Below are 17,490 nucleotides of genomic sequence, written 5' to 3'. Positions count from 1 at the left end.
CTAGGGAAAGGGGAAGGTGAGTCTCCTCCCAGACCCAGGGTCCCCTTCTTGCCACATCAAGGCCAGGTGAGCCCAGACCCTGAAGCCCTGAGTGCCGATGTCAGCTTTGCGGCTACCATTGTGGGGGACTAGGAGTGGGGTTGCAGTCCTCTCTGGGCCTTAGTTTTCCCAGGTGTCAGGTCCCCAAATCTCCAGGCCTGGACAACAACTGAGAGTGTCATCCCTCACTCTGAGCCAGGCGTGCATCTCTGTCCCCCGTCCCTCGGGGTCACTGAGGCATGGGCAGCTCTGCCCTGAGAAAGCCCTTCACCATTTACAAGCCAGACAGGGTTCCCTGGCCAGGCCCCTGGCACCGGGGAGAAGACCCAGCCCCACTCCTGGAGGAGTTCACACGCCGGTGCTGGGGGAACAGGCTGTGACACTTATTAAACACCTATTGTCTGCCTAGCCCGACATTAGGACCCGAGCACAGTTTCTGATGTTCTCCACGTGCAGGGGGATCCTGGGGTGTCCTTGCCCTGGGAGACCAGCAAGAGAAGGCAGGGAGGAGAGTGGCTGCACAGCCCCCTAGGCTTTGCATCTCCAAGTCCCCAGGGGACAGCCCTGAACCCAAAACCCCACACAGGAAACAAGCTCCTAGGAGACAGGGTCCTCCCGCAGTAACTGTCTGCCTTCATCTAAGTCAGCCCAGGGAGCCAGTCCCCACCTCAGACCATACTCTGGTCCCTGCCTCCAGACCCTCACAGGTGGCACCTGTGGGCATCAGGGGCAGCTTTTGCATCAGCATGGCCAGACTCTGGCCACCTCTCTAAGCGAGCGGTCCAGGGCCTCATCTCAACCTGGTCTTTCCTAAATGTGTATCTACTGTTAGGTACAGAGGGGAAGTCTCCCCCAGGGCCACAGAAGGACCCGCCCTGTCAGCTCCTGAGTTCTTCCTCCATCGTAAAGGCCTCCGTGAGCCCACCCGCCTGCAGCTGCCACCCTGCCTGAGATCCTGACCTCACCCACCTCCACCAACCATCCCTGTGCCTCCTGTAAGTTCCCTTAGAATCTCAGAGTGTGGCAGGGCAGAAAAAAGTGGAAGAACTTGCTGAAGGTCACATAGCCAGTGAGCAGCCCAGCTAGGACTCCATCCAGAGAGCAGGCTGTGCAGTCAGGCGGGCTTAGGCTGAGCCCCTTGACGGCTGCCACTTGCCAGCTGTGTGACCTTGGACAAGATGCCTTACCTGCCTGGGTTTCAAGTGCCTCATCTGTAAAATGGGGATGACCGCCACCTCCCAGGCTTGTGGGGAAGATGAGATGGTAAGTGGGACAAGCTGGCAGAGATCACACACAGAGGGGACTGCCTGTCAGGGAGCAGCACCGGCACTGGGCCGGGAGGCAGGTGATGGCAAGAGGAGAAGCATGACTGACAGCCCACCTACCAACCTCCCAGCCCCAGCGACCCTGGGAAGCCCCGAAACCAGGAACACACACAAAGGGTCAAGAACAAAAAATAACACAGGCCTTTTATTTGCTCCAGAACTCGGCCGCTGTGTGGTCTGAGGGTGCCATGCTTTCCCGGGGCCCCACCGGGGGACCCCCCTCACTCAGGGGGTGCTGAATTTCGGTGTGAGGTCAGACTGCAGCCCCCGCCCCTCTGGGCCTTATCGGTCCAGCAGGCCCGGCTGCCTGCCACGGGGCTCGGGAGCAGTGAATCCCCTGAAACTGGAATATGGTGCCCACCTTCTCAGCAAGGCGGCTTTTTCACAAGGCGTTGGTTAAAATATTGCACTTGTAAATTAGGAAAACTGATGAGGCAAAGGTTTCCTATTACAGGACGACGTGCCAAGCATCCAACTACTGTTTAAATAAATAAAACTCAAGGCAGGGGTCCGACCTGTGAGCCCCAGCAGCTCCCCTAAAGAGCCCCGGAGCCCAGACCTCGGCCCCTGCCCCACCAGCCAGTTCTTTAAGGAACTTGGTCGTTGCGAAGTCTCTGCAGCAGGGAGCAGCAGCTCCAGATCTGTCTTAGCCCGGGCCCCTGACCTGCCCAGGCCCTCGGGCCCCCTCGTACCAGGGCAGCGGGGACCCAGTGGGGCCAGTCCCTCTACTCCTCCAGTGGCCTGGGCCTCTCTTGGTCCAGACCTCTCATCCAAATGTCCGTCTGTCCGGACGCAGCCTCCGGGGGCTTGCTTGCCCCCTCTGTCGCAGTGGGGAGGGAGGCAGGTGGGGAGGGGCCCAGCCCGCCTGGTGTGAACACTGAGCTCTACCCGTGTGGCCCCTAAAGCGGGGGACTCATCTTCTTCTGGTTAATGAGGTCCAGGTAGAGGTCCGAGCGGAGGAAGCGTGGGTACGAGTCCTTCTCCATGAGCCCAAAGATGCGCTTCTGTGCCAGGTCGAAGCAGCCCCGAGTGACACTCTGCAGGTTGTCCTTGGTGTGTTCCCGTGTGTACGAGTCCAGGTTTACCTGCGGGGCGGAGGACGATGAGGTCAGGGCTGCCTGCAGGAAGCTGCGCCTGGGGGCCGGGGGCCAGGTCAGGACCTGGCCAGCCGCTCATCTCCAAGCCCTTCCATTCCACATCATAAGGTTCAGAGGGGAACCTCATAGGTTAGCAGAGTCAAGTCCTGGTTCGGTCACTGCCTGGAGGGGTGGTAGAGTTTTTAGGGCCTGAAAACATCAGCTCTAGGGTCAGGCTAAAGTGAAGTCAGTAAAGTGAAGTCGCTTAGTCGTGTCATAGACTGTAGCCTACCAGGCTCCTCTGTCCATGGGGTTTTCCAAGCAATAGTACTGGAGTGGATTGCCATTTCCTTCTCCAGGGTATCTTCCCAACCCAGGGCTTGAACCCGGGTCTCCCGCATTGTAGACAGACGCTTTACCATCTGAGCCACTAGGCTACTTGGGTTTAAATCCCCGCAGCGCCACATGTTAGGTGTGCGACCTTAAGCGAATCGCTGAAGTGCTCTGAGCCCTGGCTGTCTTCATTATAGGCTGGAATAACAGTACATTCTTCAAAGAGTTGTGGACATCAAGCATCACCATCCATTTTAAATAGATAACACCTGGCACACAGGAAGCACTCAGTAGACATTAGGTTCTCTGAGACTTTGTCTCCTCATTTTAAAAATGAAAATAATATTAAAACCTATTTTACAGGTTGTCATGAGGGTTAAATATGAGAGCTCATCTGTGAAGGGCTTTGCGTGGGCCTGGCACCTAGCAGCCCTTGACAGTGGCCATTTGTGTTGTCAGTCAGGATTCTGTTCTTCCCGGGAACCCCAGCCTGCTTCCTCTTCACCCTGGGCACTTGGCCCCTAAGAGTCACTCTGGCCTCTCCCCTTGCTGAGCTCCTCCCTGAGGCTTCCAGCCAGCCCCCTCACAGAGAGGCCACTGGGCATGGGGTCGGGGGCCTGAGGGCCCAGCCCAAAGCCCTACCTCCTTGCAAGCCTGAATGGCGATGTACTCGGCAAAGATCTTCTTGGCCTTGGCCGCCATCTTGGACTGTGACTTGACCTTCTTGAAGTCCTCGCATGCCAGCCAGAATTCCAGGTTCTCCTCACTAAACTCAGTGCGGAGGAAGGCCTGGAACACCGCTAGACCATCTGTGAGGAGAAGCCCAGACCCTGAGGTGAGAGGCCAAACCAGCCCCTCCTGCCCTCAGGCCCCCCAGCTGACCCTCTTGGCTCATTCTGGGTACAGATGCTGGGAGCTCAGTAAGGCCACCCGCTCCCGAGAGCCAGGAGCCCAGGGAATGGTCCCCACCCCTGCACTGCCTCTTCATGGGCCTTGGCCAGGTCTCTCCCCTGCTGTGCCTCAGTTTCCTCATCTGTCAAATGGGAACCACCTCCTGGATCCTAGTGAGGATCAGAAGGGGTTCCCGTCCACAAGATGACAGGCACATTTGGCCCCATGCACGCCCTCAGCACATGGAAGTGTTTATTGTTATTCTGGGAATATGGGTCTGAGAACACAGGTCCCAAAGGCCTCCGGCAGGCAGTGCCAGCTCTCATGGGCAGGGAGGGGCTGGCAGCAGCAGGCTCCAAGGCCAGACCAAGGGCCTCAGCCTTTTCCAACAGCGGGGACACCTGACTGGGCCCGGGAAACAGGGAAAGGCAACCTCTCCGGGGCCAGATGCACTCTCTGAGCCTGGGAGAGGAGGAGAGGAGGACGGGGAGAGAACACGGACAGGGAACAGGCCGGGTGGCCACCACTTACACTTGTGGACCAGCAGCTTCTCCAAGGACTCGCCCCACTTGAGCGCTTCCTCTGAAGTGGGCCTGAGGGGGAAGCAAGGGGCTCGGTGAGGGGCCGGGAGGCTCAGGGAAGTGAGCTGACCCCTGTCAGCTGTCCTTGGCCCCAGAAAGTAGCTGAGCCCGAGGAGCAGCATAGGAGGGGGCCCACCCCCTTTCTGGGGGCCGGCGGCATCACTTCTACCCCCGCCTCTGCCCCTCCCCGGCCATCCTTCCCAGGACAGCGGCTCCCCATCCACACTGCTCATGCAGCGTATGAGGCTCCTTCCACAGGAGCCTCCACCAACCCCGAGCCAGACCAAGCCAACTGCATTCTCCCTTACATGCCCACCAGCCACCCTGCTCCCACGGGACCCGTGAGTGTCTGAGGGGGCCCAGGGGTGCCGGAGAGGACCTACTTGAATGACTTCATCACTTTGTCTGTCTTGCCCGTTGGCTGGGCCCCAGGGGATTCGTTCCGCCGCCTAAAGATGCCCAGCTTGTTCTTCATGTCCTTGGCTCTGGGGACAGAGCAGAGAAGTGGGTGGGTGAGCCTGGTCCACTCACCCGCTGCCAGTTCAGGGTGGGGAGGGCGGGGGCCGGGGCGAGGGGCACCTACTCCTTCATGGTGTGCCGCCTCTGGAGGTTCCCGTTCCGAGTGAGGTACATGCCTCGGAGCATCGCTGTAGGGCCCCCCACCTTGCTGCCTGGGACGGTCTGCTGCAAGCACCCCCAGGCTCCTGTTCCCAACCCGGGTACCAGGCGGCAACGGTGCGGGCTGCAGCCGAGCACTCACTGGAATCCCAGCCACCGGACGACTGGACTCCCAGGCACAGGCCAGGCTGGGACTCAGACAGGAGGAGCCAGGAAATGGGAGGGACGAGGACGGGAGCAGGGAAAAAAAATATATCCCTCCTGGCCAACCCTGAGAGGGAGCCCGTGAAAGGGGCATGTGTCTGTAAGGGGCGGCCTCTGGGGCCCGCCCAGGCAGGAAGCCAAACCCGTTATTTGTGACTGGCCTCCCCGTTACCATGGCAGCGCCCTGGGAAGGAGGAGAAAACAAGTCAGCAAACTGCTGGGAGGGAAGATGGGAGGAAAGCAAGGCTCTGCCCACCACGGTGGCAGGACCGGCTATTTTTAGCCAAGAGCCATTTTTAGCCCTGCCACTCCCCCGGGCAGATTTCAGCCTGTGGGCAAGCTGCTGGAGAGAAAGGAGTTAAGTGTCTCCTGCTCATGATTGCCTCCCCATCCCTAGACCCCTATCTGGGCACCTCCCAGAAAAGAGTTTCTCCAGCAGACCGCTCAGTCATCGGCTTTGGATGTATCCACCCATGAATATGCAGGATGTCCCAGGAAGTTTCAGTAGTAAGGACTGATGCTAAAGCTGAAACTCCAATACTCTGGCCATCTCATGCGACGACTTGACTCACTGGAAAAGAGTCTGATGCTAGGAAGGATTGGGGGCAGGAGGAGACGGGGACGACAGAGAATGAGATGGCTGGATGGCATCACCGACTCGATGGACAGGAGTTTGAGTGAACTCCGGGAGTTGGTGATGGACAGGGAGGCCTGGCATGCTGTGATTCATGTGGTCGCAAAGAGTCTGACAGGACTGAGCAACTGAACTGAACTGAACTGAAGCTTGAATCACTTCAAAAGTACAAAGCCCATAAACTTTCAAAAACATCACTTGAAACAAATTAACTTTTTTACGCCTACTTAGTCTTATGACTTTTGAATAATACATTTTTTTTGTTTTAGTTTTTGATCTCAGTCCTTCTGATTAAAGACGACAAATGCTGACTGAACCGAAAAATTAAATGCGTAAAATTTAAAATGCGTTATCAAAATCGTAAAGCTAAGTAAGTGTAAAGGAAATTTAAATAATGGAGCTTTCAAATGTTTTATACGTTGGGCAGCATACTTCTGAAGGTATCCGAGCTTCAAAGGGCGCTAAGACTGACGGGACGCCCTGTTTAATGAAGCAAGTGGTGCAGGTGGAAGTTCAGAGCAGAAGTGCTGCAGCAAGACCGTCTCAAGTTCAGCTCCCAGCCCCAGCCGTTACCAGCTGTGTGCCCTTTATCAAGTTACCTAACCTCTCTGAATGTCAAGCTTTCTCATCTGTTGAACACAGATGATGACAGTACCTACCATCTGCTGGGGTTGTTTCGAGGCAAGGAAAAAATGCACATGAAGCTTTAGCACAGTGGCTGGGGCAAAAGCGCTCAGGCTTATCTACACAGACCCTGAGGTCCTAGGGCAGCTGGTTCGAGATGAGGATCCTGCTGTAGCAGATTCCAAGCTGACGAGATAAGGCCAAGGAGTCCAGGGACGGGCAGCCCTCTGGTGAGGATCAAGGCCTTCTGAGAGCCTTGGTGGGGCTAGGAGTGAGAGAGCCCAGCTTCTTGGGGCACAGTGCTCTGCTTCCGACCTCTGCTCCTGGCCCACTGTCCAGGTGAGGACACAGAAGCTGGGGGGAGGGGGAGGGGTTGGGGAAGAGCTTGCCTAAGGTCCAACCTGCAGGCTGCCGCCATCCACTTGGGCTCCATGCTGGCTCAGAAACCACTGTGTTTCCCTGTGGCTGGCGGAGGCTGAAGCGCCTGCCCAGTCAAGCCTTTTGCCCTAGATGCACAGCTGGGCAGACCCACAGCCACACGGCTCAGCTGGAGAGGGCCTCGAAAGTCCCTGATTGCCACCCACGTAATTCGAGAAAGGCTGGTAGAGGTCAGAGATGCCCCACATGGGCCCAGAGAGTAGAACTGGGACCCACAAGAGGAAGCTAAAGGGACACTTTCCTCCAGTCAGAGCCATGTAAAGATGGAACAAGTAGCCTCTGAAGAATGGGCTCCCATCACTAGGAGCTCAAAGGCTACTTAGCAGGGGTGCTGCAGACCTCCTTCAGGGTGCTCTGCTTAGAAATAGCAGGCTCTGTGGGAATTCCCTGGTGGTCTAGTTGTGAGGATTCTGTGCTTCCACTGCAGGGTGCTGGGTTAGATTAGATCCCTGGTCAAGGAACTAAGATCCTGCAAGCTGCGTCATGAGGCCAAAAGAATTAAGAAATAAATAACGGGCGCTGAAGGAAAAAAAATTTTTTTAATTTAAATATATGTGTATGCATATTTACTTTTTTAGAGCCATCATGCCAGGTTTCAGATCTCAACTCTCGGAAAAGCAACTTAACCTCGGAAAACCAACTTAACCTCTTTCTGCCTCAGTTTACTCATTTGTAAAACAGATTAAATAAGAAAAAATGAAAGTAAAATAAAAATCACGGTAAAGGTCACTTATATGCGGAATCTAGAAAAACAGTACAGATGAACTTATGGGCAAAGTAGAAACAGAGTCACAGATGTAGAGAACAAACCCAAGGTTACCAAGGAGGGGGTACGAACTGGGAGACTGGGCTTGACATATATGCACGACTATGCATGGAACAGATGACTAGTGAGAACCCACTGTTCAGCACAGGGGACTCTACTCAATGCTCTGTGAAGACCTAAATGGGAAGAAAATCTAATAAAGAGTGGATATTTGTATAAGTGATTCACTTTGCTGTACAGCAGAAACTGATAAAATATTATAAAGCAACTATACTACAACAATTTCTCTCTCTTTTTTTTTAAGTATTGTAAAGGCAGGCTGCTCAGTGGTAAAGAATCCGCCTACCACTGAAAAAGATGCAGGTTTGATCTCTGAGTCAGGAAGATCCTTTGGAGTAGGAAATGGCAACCCACTCCAGTATTCGTGCCTGGAAAATTCCATGGACAGAGGATCCTGGCAGGCTGCAGTCCATGGGGTTGCAGAGTCAGACACAACTAAGCACGCATGCGTGCATGCAAAGGTTAAATTAGATAATATATGTAAATGCACATAGAACAGTGCCTAGCACAATAGATACGAGCTATTTATCATTGCAGATTCTAAGAGTCCTTGCCTAAGCATTTAAGAATGTGAGCCATGGGCCGTCATGAGGCAGTGCCCCACTTGGAAAGAAGGCCCCAGAGTGGGTGAGGCAGGAGAGCTCCAGCACCCTGGATGCCTGCCCTCTGCTGCCCTCCACTGCTGCACCCCTGAGAGTGCCACCCTCAGCCGTTCTGGAGCCGCCTGCACCGGATGGTTGGTACAAAGAATCGTCTCTGTGCATTTCACCTTCCCTAGAAAGTGCGACCGTTCCTGGCTGCAGAGTGAGAGAAGCCTAATGTTGCCGCAGGAACCTGGAGAGGGCAGGGGAAGCTGGGGAGAAAGAGTGCCAAGGTCAAGGTCAGGGAAGAACGTGCCAGAAGGCATCTGGGAAGGACTCGTCCCCCAACCCGGAGGCCAGCCTAATTGGTGTGCGACGGTGGGCTCTACAGGACCTGCTTCCCTCTGCAGGCCACCATGTCCCTCACCGCCTTCTCCTCTGTCCCTGCCTGCAGTCTCCATGGCTCGGGGTACAAGGAGACCGTGGAGAAAACCCCTCACTCTCTGTTAATAAATGAGCACCTCTAACAAACCTCCGAATCGAAAGTATAAACTGTGTGGAGGGGGTGGGGGCAGAAAGGCATGGGGCTTATGGGATCCGCTCTCTGAGCCCGCAGCACCCTCTCCTGGCAATGCCCAGGACTGCCAGCATTCGAGAGCTCTGGAGAAAGGGGGCTCTTGTGACCAGGCCAGTCAGTTTCTCAGAGGGAGCAAAGAACTTGTCGCGGTCACTAGGCCACCGCTTGGCTTAGCAGCTGGACAGGGCCGGGGCAACCCGGCTGTTTGCTTTTGCTTGGTTCCCTGTGGCTTCCAGATACTAAATCAGCACCTTGCCTCACTACGTGTGGATGGACACCGGGGGAAGTGCTGGGTGCTCAGGACCCTGGCTGACCTCACCCTGGGGCCACGGCTGGGTCCCAAGAGCCCATTTTTCATGAGTGTCTGTCTAGGGTAGGACTGGATGCAGCCTCTTCTTCCTGCCTCTGCCCCTGGCCCACTGGGGAAGGAGAGGGCTGCAGGGACCACTCCCCCACCCCCGTCACTAGGGTGAGGACCATAGATCTTTCCAACGTACAGGTTTTTGCTCTTTCTCTTCCGGGAGGTGTCGTCATCGTCCCCTACTGTGTCAGGCCCGCTCATCTGCAGAGAAAACACAGACACGTCGCAGCCTGGGCTGTCTGAGCAAAGAGAGGCTCAGGGAGCTAGCAGGTCCCGCCAACCAGCCCACCCCCACCTCCCTGCTCCCGCCCCTTGAAGAACAGCGGAGGGAGGGAGACCCCGCTACTGGGAGCAGCCTGTTCATGGAGGGGCCTCCTCGTGCATGTCGGAACGCAGCTTGTGCAGGAGCAGCCAGAAACATAGCGCTCCCGGCAGCAGGGCAGGACAGAGAGAAAGCTTCAGTCAAGGTTCTACTGTGTGACTTAGCCAACTGCTGTCCCTCTCTGGGCCTCTCGTGCTTAATATCAACATGGAGATCATAATGACTAACCAACTCAGGATTCTGAGGCTTTCAAAGAGACCTGGGATGGGTCGGCAGCGTGTTAAGTGAACTATTACATAGAAGAGCACCTCTCTTGCCTTAAGAGCTTCCCTGGTGGCTCAGATGGTAAAGGCGTCTGCTTGCAATGCAGGAGATCCAGGTTTGATCTCTGGGTGGGGAAGATCCCCTGGAGAAGGAAATGGCAACCCACTCCAGTACTCTTGCCTGGAAAATTCCATGGATGGAGCAGCCTCGTAGGCTACAGTCCATGGGGTCGCAAAGAGTGGGACACGACTGGGCGACTTCACTTTCACTTTCTCTTGCCTGTCTCTCAAAGTTTTCATGGCTCCAAAGTATCCTTGAGATAATGTCCAAACGGCAGGACATGATGTATAGGATTTACCATCTTAGGATCTGGGCAGAAAGCTCCATATCGCCATCAGTTAAACTCTGTCTGTTAACCATCTCTCTGGCCTGACCCCTGCTCCCGCAACCTCTTCAAACTTCCCTCCAACCAAAAACCATTCCAACCAAAAGCCTTCCCAGCTGGGCTCTGAACACGCTCTTCCTTCCACGGGAGATGTTTTGGTGACTCTCTCACCTCCCATTCCTTCCAAGACCCAGCCTCAGCAAAGACTTAGACCTCAGGAAAGCTGCTTAAATGCCTCCTCACCCACGAAGCCCTCCCTGAACCCTCGACCAAGGCTGTGCCCTCTTCACAGGTCCCCGCTGTATCCAGCATGGCTTCTCTCCGATCTGTGAATTCCCAAGAGCAAGGCCTCTGTCTGCGTCACCTTGATTGGGCCTGGTGTACGTTAGGGGTTCAAGAGATACTTGGATGAAGGAATGAATGAAGAGAGAGGGAAAGCAGGTTGGGAAGGATGTGTCTTGAAGGCTCCACTGCTTGACTAATGGCCTGCAATTTTATTTCCTGCTGTTCCACTGAGCCCCCAGACTCTGCCCTGCCCTACCTTCACCCTCCTCACCTTTGCCTATGCTGTGCCCGCTTCCTGGAAGGCCTTCTCCTTTTCTGCCCAATCTCGACAGCCTCACCACTCCTCTCCTCCACACCACTCCAGACTCCCCCCGTCATTACTGGGGCCGCCCTCTGTTGCCCTGCTTCTGTGTGTCCATCCTTCTCCTGAAGAAATCAGACCCCTACAGTGCCACCCCAGAGCAGAAGCACAGGAAATGCACTGAGATGTTGGAACAGCTGCGGCTGAGACATCCTAAGACAAGACAGAAGGCTACCAGGTGTGAATCTCAGCTCTGACTCCTCCTGAGTCACACCTTGGATCTCAGTTTCATTTGCAAAATAAAGAAAATGGGCTGAACTTTAAAATACCATGTTCTCAATCCTGGGAGGAAAAGTGGGCTTAATCCAGATATAGCTGGAGCTACCAGCCTCAGTGGGGCAACGACCCAGAGATGGATGGATGGATGGATGGGTGGACGGATGAGTTATAGCTTCATTCATGGAGTTCACACTATGGGCCAGACCTCAGAATGGACATTATCCAGACACTGTCTCATTAATCTCAGAGTAAGTCCATAAAAGTAAACAGAACCTCAGAGAAGTTAAGTCATCTGCCCAAGGACACCCAGCGTTTACGTGACAGCTGGAATCTAGGTCTGTCTGAATGTAAGGCCTGTGTTTCTCCGCCAGAGGATGCTGCTACTCAGACATTTCGAAGGTTTTCAATGAACGACTCAGGGGAAATGCCGCCTCTTTCCTGAGAATGCTGCCCCGCCAAGGTTGTAAACACGTGTGGACGTGCACACAGAGGTACACACCCAGCTGTGGTGCGGGACTCGGGATCTACCGTTTGCAGCCTGGGTATGGATGCTGCCTCCACTAGCTTTGGAGCCGTTCCCAGACTTTCTCAGTTTCAGCTTCTTCAGCTCCAGCAGAGGCATCCACCCTGCCATTGGGAGAGTCACCAGGATAAAGTCTGGGCCCCCAAGGCCCAGACTGGTACACAGGGCACCCTCAGGAACTGGGGGCTGCTAGCATTCACCGCCCAGTGATTTTGCTGTCACTGTCCCGCCCTTGCACACAGGTCACAGTTGTCTGGCCTGGCCAGGCAAGGTCTGAAGCCCCCACCCGTGGGAAAGAGCCTAGAGCGCTGGGCTTCCTCCCATTTAACCTCAGCTTCCGCACTTTATCGGGCCCACACAATGGGCCTGGGGACCACTCCCGCCCCGCCCGCCACCCCCAGCCTCTGCACTGCTGGGAACCAGGCTCTTCCTTCCACTGCTGGGAGGGGGGTCATCTTCTCCAGGGTCGGCTCTCATCAATCAGCCTGAGAGAGGGGCCAGGGAGTTCAGGCCCTGGGAGTCGGCCCCCAAAGTAGCCAGTGAAACCCACACACCAAGGGGGTGCTGTGTGCCAGAAAGAGGCTGAGACAGAAAGTTGGGGCTCCGATTCCCAGTCTCAGCGCAGCTCCCAAGCCTGCAGGCTCCGGGAGCTGCAGGGAGGCCGGCCTGAGGCTCAGCACACAAAGGGCCTCTCCGTCCTCTACTCCCCTGCTCTGCTCCTTGGCTCCTCCGTGTTGAAAGGTGACTGGAGACGAACCCAGAACCACTCAGCCCGCCCTTCACTCCAGACAGAGGTCCCTGAGGCCCGCCCAGCTCCCACCCGGCCACCTCCAGGGACTGGAGGAATAAGTACCGTTTATATTGTGATTATGACTATTATAATAGTCATGGATAAGAGTTAAATGCTAAACTGCCTGGATTTGAATCCTAGCTCAGTCACTTATTAGCTAATCGACTTCAGCCAAATTATATCCCCTCTCTGTGCCTCGGTTTTTTTTATTTGTAAAATGAGGATAGTAATTGGACCTCTCAAAGGTGTTATGTGGATTAATGAACACCTGCAGAAGTGCTTGATAACTAGTAGCTATGGTGGTGTGAACTGAGACTGTCTCCTGCCATATCAATAAACAAGAAATGTCACAGCCATCAGTGATCTCTGGCCTCCAAATGTGAACAAGGGCTCCCAAAACTGCAGTCCAGCGGATGCTGCCCGCCCCTCAATCAACAGTGACTGCTGAGGAGCTGGGGAATACAAGAAGTAGCCATCTGTCAACTCCTAATGAAACAGGATTGGCCCCAGATAGCTGAGGCGCACATGGAAGGAAGGAATTCAGTGAGCCCAGAGGTTTGCATCTTCCCATACACAGAATGCTAAATTCCTTAATTTGATACCTGATCTTTGATGTTCAGACTGTCTGCAAACTTGTATATAGCTTGACTTCCCCTCCTGTCTCCTTGGAGCAGTTTTCTCAGATATACTGAGATGCTATCTCCCAGGCTCAGAGTCATTCCCACCAAACAAATAACTCTCTACTTTCAGGTTGTGGCTGTATTTTTTTTAGTGGTTAGAGCTGTTACCACCACTTCGTGCCAGGCAATGTGCTAAAGTGTTGTGTCATACTTTAATTTAACCTTCTCAACAATTCTAAGAGCTTTTTGCTGTTATTTCCCCCCAGTTTACAGCTGAGGAAACTGAGGCCCAGAGCCGGGTGCTAAGCCACTTCGGTCATGTCCATCTCTTTATGACCCCATGGACTGCAGACTGCCAGGCTCCTCTGTCCACGGGATTTTCCAGGCAAGAGTACTGAGTGGGTTGCCATTTCTATTTGCCTGGGCTCTCCAAGCTGGCCCATAGCAAAACCTTTCAGGTCTGGCTGCAGACCCCACCCATGACTCCTATAACCAGGGCCTCACCTGATTCCCCCTGTTGGTCCTGACCTGACTTATGGGGCCACGTGGCCATGCCTGGCTCCTCTCTCTGACCCAGACCATCATGGCAGACCACGTAGAACTTTGCAGAAACACTCCGGCTAAACTCTACACTTATTTGTTTAGACAGAGGAACGAATCCTTTAGGCTTTTTACAGGTAGGAGGCTGGAAGGTGCTATCATGACTTGGAGCTGGAAGGCGTCTTAGGGGCTCCCTTGTCTGAACCATAGCCTAGATGGGAAACAGTGCAGCAGGGTGGGCACCCTCCCCTGACAGCCTCTGCCCAAGCTGGTTTCCTGCAGGAGGGGAGAAGGAAGCATCGCCAGGGAGGGGCCACAGTCTCTTCTCCCCTCTGTCAAAGAATGATTCTGGGCTGAGCCAGGCCAGGCTGGGGTGAAATTCACAGATGCTCTTGGAGTGTCCCTGGCTCCCAGGAAAAGGACAGACACAGGACCAGAAAATCTGCCCTGCAGGACCCTTTTGGGAGCAGCCAGTAAGACACGGGTCTGGCAGCAGAGGGCACTGTGGGACAATTCAACCCAGCACAAGAGCCAGCCAGCCTCAGGATATCCCACGGGATAAGCCCAGGGGACCTTCTCTTCTCTAGACCTCAGGCAGCCCACCCATAAGGTGGTCGTGGCCGAGTGTTCCATCTCCCAGGTCTGTGTGGCTCAGATACTCCTAAACACAGCGGAGGGGATGGGTAACACGGGGACCGTCGCTTCTGTGACAGATTGCCCTATGGCCAGCCTTGGTTTAGCCACACGGCAGCACAATGGCTGACCAAAGACCACAGGAGCTCTGTCTGGCCTCCTGGGTCTCACTGGATCACAGGATCCCTGCTGTGGGCACAGAGCTGTCAATATACCACAGTCATCTTGAATCCCTGGGACAACTCCCTGAAGACTTAGCCACTCCTGTTTTATAAGAGAAAATCGAAGCTCAGAAACTTGGCCAAGGTCTCAAGACCAGGAGGGAGGAGGCAGAGCCGAGACTGAACCCAGTCTGACTCCACAGCCTGAAGACTCACCCCTCTCCTCTTCACCTCTTGCCTGGCTCTGCCTGGAAACTGTGGTCGGCTGGCATCCATGGACCCTCCCTGAAAAGCCAGGCCCAAACCAGGAAAATGGAAGTCACAGGAAAACCTGCCAGCTCCCCCAGCTGCCAGTCCCCAACCCCTGCCCCTCACCTACGAGAGGTGTGCAGGGTTTAGGACAGGCTCAGAGAGGACTGGACAGGGTGAGGCCACTGTCCAGCTCCATCGTCATGTGACCTGGGGCAAACCCTCCTCCCTGGGCTTCAGACTCCCCACTGAAGATGAGTACAACTGGTCCCAGCTTACGGCAGTGCTGTGAAGGCTAGAAAGGGGCAGGAGACGCCCAGTGAACACTGGGAGGACTGCTACTACTCTTGCTGTCCTCCTTTTTTTCATCATAACCATTGTCGTCAGCATGATTCCCTTTATGGAGGACCCAGCAGGAGCTGAGTGCCAGGCAGTGCTTTGAACGCTTAACCCAAGTCAGGCTCTTTAATCTTCCCAGTAACCCTATGATAGAGGTACTATTTACTCATAATACCCATTTTACTGATGAGGAAACTGAGGCTCAGAAAAGGGCAGGGATTTGCCCAAGTCCCACCGCCAGTGAGGGATGGAGGGGAACCAGGGTTTCTGCCCAACCTAGACCGCACTTCCCCTTGACAAGGGTTAGCTTCTCACTGAAGTCGGCTGTCTGGAAGGAGCAGGATATGAACAATGCTGAAGGACTCAAGGCCTGGCAAGCAGAAGCCAAATGGTAGGGTGGCAGCCTCTGAGGTCCCTGCCAGCTAGTCACTCAAGCCCAAGAAAGGAGGCAACAGGCCAAAAGAGGGTGGGGGGTGGGAGGATGCCAGTGGGAACCTTCAGCTCCCAAAGGAGGAGGCTGGGACGGGAGAGAGCCGGCCGAGTCATGCTGGACTACCAGGCGGAAATATCTGCCCCCAAATTGGAGCTGAGATCAACTGGTTTGGGGAACTAGAAATGTATGTGAGAAAGTGTGTGAATGTATCTGTATATAAATATCTGTACTGGAGCAAGAGCAGATGGGACAGAACTTGGAAGGGTCTGGTGGGGACAGTGAGATTGGGAGGCCCGAGGTGGGTGTGGGTCCTTGGACCTCAGCCACCGTCCAGAGGAGAGGGTCCAGGCCTAGCCTGAGTTGACCTGAAGCCTCACTTCAGTAGGACAGAGGTCTGGACTCCTCCCTCTAGAAACTGCCTCCAAAAAAACGGTCTTAGATGGTGATGCTTAAACTATGGGAAATGTCCCAATCCCTGAGGGACTGATTTAAAACGCAGGGTCTGGGCACTGCCCCCTGGAAATTCTGATTCCAGCTTCTAGGGAGGGGAATTAGAAATCTATATATTAATGACCTATTCCCCTGATGATTTCAGAGCACATCAAAAGTGCTTACACATGAGGAAATAGACCCAGTCCCCTTGCCTTTGGAATTTAGTTCTAATTCCTGGACACAAAGTTTAAGGTCCTTTTCTGGCGGGCCCCAACCTACCCTTCGAGCATAGGCACCTTTCAGCAGAAGGTGTCATCCCTAGTGCTGAGCGGCCTTACTGCTAGTGGCTGAGAAGCTACTGAGGCTTCTGAGGCCATGTCTCAATTTGGTGAGGAAGTGTGCTGGAATCCATTAGTCATGTCTGCCACAGGTTTGGAGGCAGGAATGGCAGCACGCATGCCATGCATCAACCATCCATGCACTTTAGAAATCTCTTGTTCTAGCTAAATTAACTTCGGCAGAGTTTAGTCCAGGTCATGTTCTTTCACAGTGTGCCTACCTCATCCTCTCTGCTTATTCTAAACCTGCTCAACTTTCAAAGCCAAGCTGAGGAGCATCTTTTGCCAGAAGCCTTCCCTGGTGGCCCTATGCCCTGGGGTCTCTCCTCCCCAAACCTGCACCACCACCACCCCCCACCCCAGCCTCACAACAGTTGTCATAACAACACCTTGCACCACACTGACTGTTAGCACCTCCACAGCATTTGCCTGGTGCCTAGACTAATGACATCAGGCATCAAATTCTTTAGAAAGTGAAGTGAAAGTATTAGTAGCTCAGCCATGTCTGACTCTTTGTGACCCCACGAACCGTATCCATTGTCCATGGAATTCTCCAGGCGAGAATACTGGAGTGGGTTGCCATTCCCTTCTCCAGGGGATCTTCCCAACCCAGCGATAGAATCCGGGTCTCCTGCATTGAAAGCAGATTCTTTTCACTGTCTGAGCCACCAGGGAAGTCGCAGGCTCTTTGGGCTCACCCTCAATTGCCATGGGTTGTAAGTGCTATTAATCTCCGCTTTTCAGAGAAGACACTAAGGCTCAGGAGGATTGAGAGGCTCACCCAAGACCACATAGTAAATGAGGGACAGAGACCAAATTCAAACTGGCTAGGGGGCCTCAAGGGCTTCCCAGGTGGCTCAGTGGTAAAGAATCCACCTGCCAAAGCAAGAGATGCAGGTTCGATCCCTGGGTCAGGAAGATTCCCTGGAGGAAGAAATGGCAACACACTCCAGTATTCTTACCTGAAAAATGCCATGGACAGAGGAGCCTGGTGGGCGACAGTCCATGGGGTTGCAGAGTTGACTTGACTGAGCCAGTGAGCATGAGCATGGATGGGCTTCAAAGCCATGATGCAGTCTTTCCAGTGTTAGGCCACCCCGCTGGCCCACACAGAAAACACATTCCTCACAGGCTGAGATCAGCCTCATGCATCTCTGTGGCCCCTGCTGTGGCACAGAGCACAGGGCCTGGCACACAGCAAGAAATCAATAAACACTTATTCATCTATTTATAAATATTTGCAAGAGACAAAGAGCATGGTGGTTAACAGCTCCAGCCCTGGAGCCTCATTCTAATTCTGGTTCAGACATTTATAAACTGTGCAACCCAAGGCGGGTGACATAACCTCCCGGTACCTCAGTTTCCTCATCCGTAGCAGGCAACAACACTGTCTACCTCATAGGGCGGCTGTGAGAGTTAATGAGTCCATATAAATTGCTTAGAATAATGCCAGCATGGAGGAAACACGTGTTGTCACACTTGTGGACT

General features: G+C 54.2%; 1 protein-coding gene across 10 annotated transcripts in view; it reads right to left on the bottom strand.

The window, feature by feature from the left end:
* Window positions 1-1,496: 1,496 nt before the first annotated feature.
* The window catches only part of RGS3 (regulator of G protein signaling 3), a 139,003-nt gene continuing 123,009 nt past the window's right edge, over window positions 1,497-17,490 (bottom strand). For 6 of the 10 annotated variants that reach the window (XM_088838293.1, XM_088838294.1, XM_088838295.1 and 3 more), the window contains 6 exons: window positions 16,965-17,189; window positions 9,245-9,309; window positions 4,629-4,730; window positions 4,196-4,257; window positions 3,416-3,582; window positions 1,497-2,449 (listed from right to left, as the gene is read on the bottom strand). In XM_088838293.1, the coding sequence (XP_088694419.1) occupies window positions 2,264-2,449; window positions 3,416-3,582; window positions 4,196-4,257; window positions 4,629-4,730; window positions 9,245-9,309; window positions 16,965-17,189 (807 nt within the window). In that variant the 3' untranslated portion in view covers window positions 1,497-2,263. Of the gene's footprint in view, window positions 2,450-3,415; window positions 3,583-4,195; window positions 4,258-4,628; window positions 4,731-4,828; window positions 8,589-9,244; window positions 9,310-14,427; window positions 14,450-16,964; window positions 17,190-17,490 lie in introns of those variants that run through there. The other 4 variants (XM_055427634.2, XM_055427635.2, XM_088838301.1 and 1 more) reach the window with 3 other exon arrangements.

The sequence above is a fragment of the Moschus berezovskii genome, chromosome 7, assembly GCF_049115385.1.
Source record: "Moschus berezovskii isolate FMDL1 chromosome 7, NW_MosBer_1.0, whole genome shotgun sequence".
In the NCBI taxonomy this organism is placed as follows: Eukaryota; Metazoa; Chordata; class Mammalia; order Artiodactyla; family Moschidae; genus Moschus; species Moschus berezovskii.
This window is presented reverse-complemented; position numbering and strand designations above follow the sequence as displayed.